Source organism: Oculina patagonica, chromosome 10 (genome assembly GCF_052425735.1).
Source record: "Oculina patagonica isolate OP01 chromosome 10, crgOcupat, whole genome shotgun sequence".
NCBI classification, from domain to species: domain Eukaryota; kingdom Metazoa; phylum Cnidaria; class Anthozoa; order Scleractinia; family Oculinidae; genus Oculina; species Oculina patagonica.
The window spans coordinates 15,636,054-15,643,853 of record NC_135767.1 but is presented as its reverse complement, the minus strand read 5'-3'; the positions used below and the strand labels follow the sequence as shown (position 1 = coordinate 15,643,853).

General features: G+C 39.4%; 2 protein-coding genes across 2 annotated transcripts; both read left to right on the top strand.

Moving 5' to 3' along the window:
• Positions 1-3,571: 3,571 nt before the first annotated feature.
• LOC144628578 (adenosine receptor A3-like) lies at positions 3,572-4,878 on the top strand. Its single transcript, XM_078486692.1, has one exon. The coding sequence runs from the start codon at positions 3,698-3,700 to the stop codon at positions 4,622-4,624; it is 927 nt and encodes a 308-aa protein (XP_078342818.1). The 5' UTR covers positions 3,572-3,697; the 3' UTR covers positions 4,625-4,878.
• A 1,387-nt stretch (positions 4,879-6,265) lies between these two features.
• Positions 6,266-7,289, top strand: LOC144629287 (uncharacterized). Its single transcript, XM_078487505.1, has one exon. The coding sequence runs from the start codon at positions 6,345-6,347 to the stop codon at positions 7,227-7,229; it is 885 nt and encodes a 294-aa protein (XP_078343631.1). The 5' UTR covers positions 6,266-6,344; the 3' UTR covers positions 7,230-7,289.
• The last annotated feature ends 511 nt before the right edge of the window (positions 7,290-7,800 follow it).

Below are 7,800 nucleotides of genomic sequence, written 5' to 3'. Positions count from 1 at the left end.
GGGAACTCACTACAAGGGAACTCACTTATAGGGAACTCATTACTCACAACTAGGAAACTCACTACTAGGGGACTCACTACTATGGAACTCACTACTATGAAACTCACTACTATGGGACTCACTACTGTGGAACTCACTACTGTGGAACTCACTACTATGGAACTCACTACTATGGAACTCACTACTATGGAACTCACTACAAGGGAACTCACTACTATGGAACTCACTACTATGGAACTCACTACTATGGAACTCACTACTATGGAACTCACTACTATGGACATCACTACTAGGGAACTCACTACAAGGGAACTCACTTATAGGGAACTCATTACTCACAACTAGGAAACTCACTACTAGGGGACTCACTACTATGGAACTCACTACTATGGAACTCACTACTGTGGAACTCACTACAAGGGAACGCACTACAAGGGAACTCACTTATAGGGAACTCACTACTCACAACTAGGAAACTCACTACTAGGGGACTCACTACAAGGGAACTCACTACTATGGAACTCACTACAAGGGAACTCACTCACTACTGTGGAACTCACTACTGTAGAACTCACTACAAGGGAACTCACTACTAGGGAACTCACTACTGGGGAACTCACTACTAGGGAACTCACTACTAGGGAACTCACTACTAGGGAACTTACTACAAGTGAACTCACTACTATGGAACTCACTACTATGGAACTCACTACTAGGGAACTCACTACAAGTGAACTCACTACTATGGAACTCACTACTATGGAACTCACTACTAGGGAACTCACTACCAGGGAACTCACTACAAGGGAACTCACTACAAGGGAACTCACTACTATGGAACTCACTACTAGGGAACTCACTACCAGGGAACTCACTACTAGGGAACTCAGTACTAGGGAACTCACTACTATGGAACTCACTACTGTAGAACTCACTACAAGGGAACTCACTACTATGGAACTCACTACTAGGGAACTCACTACTAGGGAACTCACTACTATGGAACTCACTACTGTGGAACTCACTACAAGGGAACTCACTACTATGGAACTCACTACTGTGGAACTCACTACTATGGAACTCACTACTAGGGAACTCACTACTAGGGAACTCACTACAAGGGAACTCACTACTATGGAACTCACTACTGTGGAACTCACTACTATGGAACTCACTACTAGGGAACTCACTACTAGGGAACTCAATACTAGGGAACTCATTACTAGGGAGCTCACTACCGAGGAACGCACTACTAGGGAACTCACCACTTAATAGGAATTCACTAGGGAACTCACTACTGAACTCACTACTAAGGAACTAAGTTCCCTCACTACTAAGGAACTCAGCACTAGGAAACTCATTTCTACAAGTTTTGTGTGGTTTAAACGTCCCAAGCGTGACAATAAATCAAATAACTCGTGACTAACTATTGCAAACGGTTTCGATATCAGAAGTAATTCCACTTTGTTTCTTGTGTCACTTTTACAACCAATTAGATCTAAAACAAAAACTTATCTTGACTCGTCTACACTCGTTTTTCCGCGACTCGTGCCTGCTTCATGTATTTGCTTCCAGTTTTGATCGGTTTTCCTAGATTGTCTACGCTTTATGTGATTAGCCACAGTGATTAGTTTGGTTTAACGGCACTCATATCTAACAAAAATCGCTCTATAATAAAGAAGGATCACTTGACTAACACACGAGAATGTTGAATATTTTTAGTAAAATATAGGGTACAGGTTTATTGAGAATGTAAGCAGATCAAAAAAAAATCAGAAGGGGGGAGGGGGAGGGCATTTCGGCTAGAGAGCAACCTCGCCACATACCTACAACACGACCCTGAAGTGATTGCACAATACCTCTCGAACGAGGGTTGGTTACAATTAATTTTTTAAAACAGATACAAAAATGAGAGGCGCCCCCCCCCCCCCCCCCTCCTCCTCCCGGAAAGGACAAAAACGTGCACATTGTAGGGGATTGGGATTGGCATGGGAGACAACCAGGGAAATGTGGGTAGGGTTTAACGTTTAGGGAACAGAAAAATACCCATTTATTTAGTTCTCTTCGTTTGAATCCGCTCAACAATTTCTAGCAATTTAATTGGGATTCAATAAATATAATACCCTCCTAGTCATTCAATTTTGTTCTCATGATTTGTTCATTCCTCGTCCATCGAATCAGGTATTTCAGGTATTTCAAGCCAATGAAAACGTGTAAGGAAATTTAATTTAGACTGTCAGACCAACGGTGTCTTAGTGTAAAGTTGTAAAGAAACTAAATTTCACGATTGCTTCCAGGTGTCGATTCCTCGTATACTAAAAATTAATTTTCTACTTCTTAATTTGGAACTCTTTTTCAGGAAGTACGACGCAGATCACCGTTATTGTACTAGCAATTAAAAATGCAAAGCGATTCGAATTGAAATGATTACGTTTTGCTTTAAAGCTGGACAACCGTAAAAAAGAGTCTTGACTTTAAAAACATCAATTTGCTCGGTTTAGCTCCTGTCATTCTTTTTAATCAACTACAAAACACTACGTGTCAATTGTCAATACCTAAAAGGTTTTCCCAAAACAATTACGGCTGATGAAAGAAATCATGCAAATCATGCAAATATGCTGCACTGCACTGCTGTCTGGTCTTTCTCTTTGTACAGAGTTTAATATCATGGGCCAAACCTAACTTTTTTTTTGGTCACTGAAGCTAGCGAAGTTAAAAAAAAATGATCAGTTCTAAATTCACTCAACTGATGACTGTTTTCAATTTGGAATTGTGTCAATAGGCCTCTGCAATTAACGTTTTAAACAATGAAGACATGATGCAATGCATCTCGGAAAAAGGTTCTATCCAAACAGTTATGAAAAAGCTTTAATCTAAATATAATAAATGACTTGAAAGGAAGCATAAGTTGAGTATCATTATTTACCCTTGGCCTAACAGTTTTAGATTAATTTTTTCGACAGGTGCGAAAAGTCTTCTACCATCCTCTGCTGTGAAAGGAATCTCCTCCTCGACGGTTCAGGATTGAAAGGCAAAATGTATATACGTAGGTAAAAATAGAGGGTTTGTTAGCGAATGGTTCATCAACACTTTAGTAGTTCGTATCGCTCGTATACATGTAGGTCGATGCTTAAGTGCTCACAAAAATGCGTAATACCTAAATGCATGAAATATTTTTTGGTTACTGCACGAAATGTGGCAGTTGGCGGACGGATGAAACTCATTTGTCGTCCTACTTTCCCTCGTTTGAAGCTTACATAAAAACGATGTTTCCCTGATTTGACTTTACTGTCAAGAGAGGCATTCGATTCACAACAGCTGCCAAAAAAGGGAAAAGAAGATGCTAGTATTGTTTTTAGCGTTTGATCTTCATGAAAGAAAATTATTCACGGCATTTACTGCTCTTGCTACAAAAAGTCAATCCCACCTATTCTCGCATGCTTGCAAAACCAGCCTTGAAACACGCAGATGGTGACCATTCGCTAGCTCTTGATATGGTTATTTACCACTCTGCGACATGGCTTTCTCTTTTTCTAGGACATACATCTGAAATACGCTGTCCGAGCGACACGGTGACGCAATAGATGACCTTCCAGCATAGGGTCATGGACCTTTTCAGCAGATAATTTTATTAACACTAAAGGGTCATTAGACTCTTGTTGGAACTTGTTAGAAAACAGTCGTCATCAAGCAAGGAATGCAGAACTTAACTAAAGATGGAAATCATATGGCTATTCATGAGTTTTACTGCAGGCCGACTCTTATTCAACCACATCAAACGATCACCATTTCGGCATTTAATATTCCTCTCTCCATCACTGCATTTCTGGGAAATATTCTGATCATCGTTGCTCTTCAAAGGCCGTCGTCTCTTCATCCACCATCAAAACTCTTGTTAGGTTGCCTTGCAAGTACCGATCTCTGTGTTGGCCTTATCTCACAGCCTCTTTACGTCACCGTTTTAATGTCTCAGCAGCACTCCAAACTTTGTTACTATGTTGAAATACTTTTTAATTCCATTGGTGCAATTTTTGGTGCAGTATCTTTGTTAACACTGACTGCAATAAGTGTGGACAGACTTCTCGCCCTGTTGTTGGGGCTGAGATACAGACAGGTGGTAACTTTGAGGAGAGTGTGGTATTTTGTTGTTACATTTTGGCTTTCTTCCACAGCCAGTGCAATTATATTCGTTTACAACGTACGTATTGGCAGAGGAATCGCTTTCATGGGGGTAATATTGTGCATAGTAACCACAGGCTTATGTTACACGAAGATCTACCTCAGACTACGACAACATCGAGTTAATGTACAAGACCATGTTCCCCAAGGCCAAGCGAACGGGGGAGGAATTCCCCTTAATGTAGCACGATACAGAAAAACAGTGTCTAGTGCCCTTTGGATTCAACTGACACTACTGGCTTGCTACCTTCCATACAGTATAACAACAGCTGTACCTGCTTTTACTGGATCACGTACGCCATTCATTTCTCTCGCTTTGTCTGTAACATTATCCCTGCTTTACTTAAACTCATCTCTAAACCCATTCATGTACTGTTGGAAGATGAGGGAAGTAAGACAAGCAGTGAAGGACACGGTCAGACACTTCTGGTGTTGCTCATGTTAAATATTTCGAAGACGATACAATGTTGAAAGAATATCATTTATGTGATTTATCTTATAAAATTAACTCGCCACTTTCACAGATATTGTCCTTAGTGGTAAACACAGTACAAACTATAGCGGAGAAGACGTTAAAAAGAAAACCTATTGTAGTATTGTAAACCTGCTAGGCACGCCACAAAGCCTTACACAGAGTACACCAAGTTCACGTTAGCTTGCTTTCACTCGTTCAATTTTCCAGATGCACTTGCCATATACGAGCAACCGCTGTCCTAATTCAATACACTTACGCTAATTTTTACGTCCTACCCACGCTCTCTTCTCATCCCAGTCGATCATGATCATTATTGTCCCCAACTTCCCCTCAGTAAATCAGTGAAATGTCTTGTAGACTTGGGGAAGAGTAGACAGAATTATAACGTTATTTTGTGTTTTAATGTAGCACAAAATTCTCCAGAATACTGATGTTAAAGAAATGTATGCGAAAAGACAAAATGAAAAAAAAACATGTTATTTTCACAAGGCCGTTATTTACCTAGGCATCGGAAAATGGTGGATGGTGTTTACCTTTCTCGGTTATGTAGCGATTTTATTGCCCTGGTTGGAAGTTTGTCATCAACTGAATAACGGTTTTAATGACTGACGGCTTTACTCGTCCATCGAATCAGATGTTTCAATTTCTAGGCGTATTTTTCGCCTTTATAAAGAAAATATAACAATAATTTGTTTACCTAAAGTTTCTCCATTGTATGCTTTCACTTGGTTAGTATTAAAAGTTATTTTTCATCAGCAGGTGCAAATCGTATCGATGTTAACGGGACAGTATCACGGATTTTAGCCAAACTAAGGCATGGAAAATGACCATCAAATTCGTTTAAATATATAAAATAATCGCAAAAAATGGTAGGGATAGTAAAAGGTGACGAAGATTGAAACAAATTGCGATATGGGTGTTTGAAATGTGGTCCGTCGGAACAGTTTTCAAAGTTAATCTTGTCTGCTTGTAACTTAAATATATTACGCCCGGGAGACACAATTGGCTGCAATGAATCTGTGGTTTTGTCATTTAGAATCATAAAGTTAATTTCTTTGCAAACATTTAGTTTCGTAGCGAATGTATGGCAAAATTTTTATAACATAAAATTAACTTAGCCGTGACACAGTCCCTTTAACTGTTGCTGTGTTATTTATTGCTTATTGGTTTAATCATGTTTCAACGACACGTAGCGTGGAGACGATATTGTATCCGAATTTGTAGCTGAATTGGATACTATTAAAAAACGAAAATGCAAACTTTTGAGGAAATTTAATTAAAACTGTCAGGCCAACGGTGTCTGGTGATATAGTTGTGATCAAACGGAATTTTTACGAACGCTTTGGATTGTCGATTTCTCGTACTCAAAGAGCAATTTTCTTTTCTTCTTACATTTTTTTTTAAAATGTGTTATCTGTTAAACAACCAAAACTCTTAGTTTTTACACGACTTTAACAAAAAATAAAAAAATAAAATATGCTATAAGCTCGTTCGTATAACCGTGCGGTATTCATCGTAACAATTTAAATCAAAAATGTGTCATCATTAAACCACTCACGGCAATCTTCTATCGTGGATGCTGATGCTTGATGGACTGGGTCGAGTGGATCATTGAGGACGGTCATGTTTTAGCTTGCTCCGATCCATCAAGGCCAAAATGTAATATTTTCCTTAATCTTTAAGTCAAGTAATGCCAGGGAAAAAACGAGGGAAAAGGAAAACTAAAAGCAGTACTTCAAGTGGTGATTCTCCGCCTGCACACGCGACCAAGAAACAAAACACTGGTGAAGACATGACTACAAACACCGCCGCCGCCATTACGTCCGTTACCGATTTAAATGAAGCAATGCACGAGGCTAGTGTCCTGGCCGAATCAGAGCAACCATCGCTTCAAGAACTGTGGAAACTGCTCTCGCGCATTGAAAAGAATACTACCACTCTCCTAGCCGAAAATGCGAGTCTAAAAGCCAGCTTAGAATTTACTCAAGCGCAGTACACAGCTCTCGAAACGAAAAACAAGAAGCTCGAAGCTAGAGTTCTCACCTTAGAACAACAGGATGCCGCGTCATCGAAAAAAGTGGCAGAGCTGGAAGCGAAATATGATGACATTGAGCAATATTCAAGAAAATTTAATTTGGAAATCCATGGTATTCCTGAGCAGGAGGACGAAGATATTCTTAACACCGTTCTCGACCTAGCCGAAGTTTTAAAGGTAGAACTACAAGAAGAAGACATTGATATCTGTCATCGCCTTTACAAGGGTGCAGACAAAGCCAGACCTATCATCGTAAAATTCTCCAACTATACCAGCAAATACGAAATGTACAGCGCTCGTCTTGGTCTACGCAACCTAGATTTGGCTCCCAAATTTGGCGCCGAGAAAATCTTTATCAATGAAAACCTGACGAAACGGAGGGCAGCATTGTATTCCAAGGTCCGTAAAAAGATTAAAAATCTGCCACAGGGGAAATCGTGGACCACAGATGGCAAGATATTCGCGAAACCAACGGCGACGGGTCGCCGAATCCGTATTAACTCCGAAGATGACTTAATCAAAATTCACACAGCTCATTAGCCAGGTCTTCGCCGAAATAAACCTTTTTCCTCGTGATTTACATGGACTTCAGCTCAAGTACGTTATTCTTTACTATTTAAAAACTAACAAACTTATAAGCTATTATGCATTTTTTTCTGCATTAAATATATTTGACTCTTCCCGCCGATACACACTGTTGGCCTTGATAATCGGCGATGTGGATTGTTTGCTTGTTTTTTCCCAGAAGAATTGATAGGTAAGTTGTTTTTTTGTTTTGTTTTTTTTTTTCATATCATGTTTTTGCGTCCGATGGCTGTAAGTCATTTGTCTATTTTAGTTTCTTTTCAGTTTTTGTTTAATTACCGGGGCATGCATTACTTTAACAACCAATTTTATAATTCATTCTTAAACATCAATGGCACGTAAACTAAAAATTATTTCACTAAATGTGCGAGGTTTACGTAATCAGAACAAAAGGAGAGCAATCTTTTGTTATTTAAAACAACAAAAAGCTACGATCTTTTGTTTACAGGAGACTTTTTCACAACCTGATGATGAGAAAGTATGGTCTGCGGAATGGGGCGGCAAAATTTTCTTTTGTCATGGAACT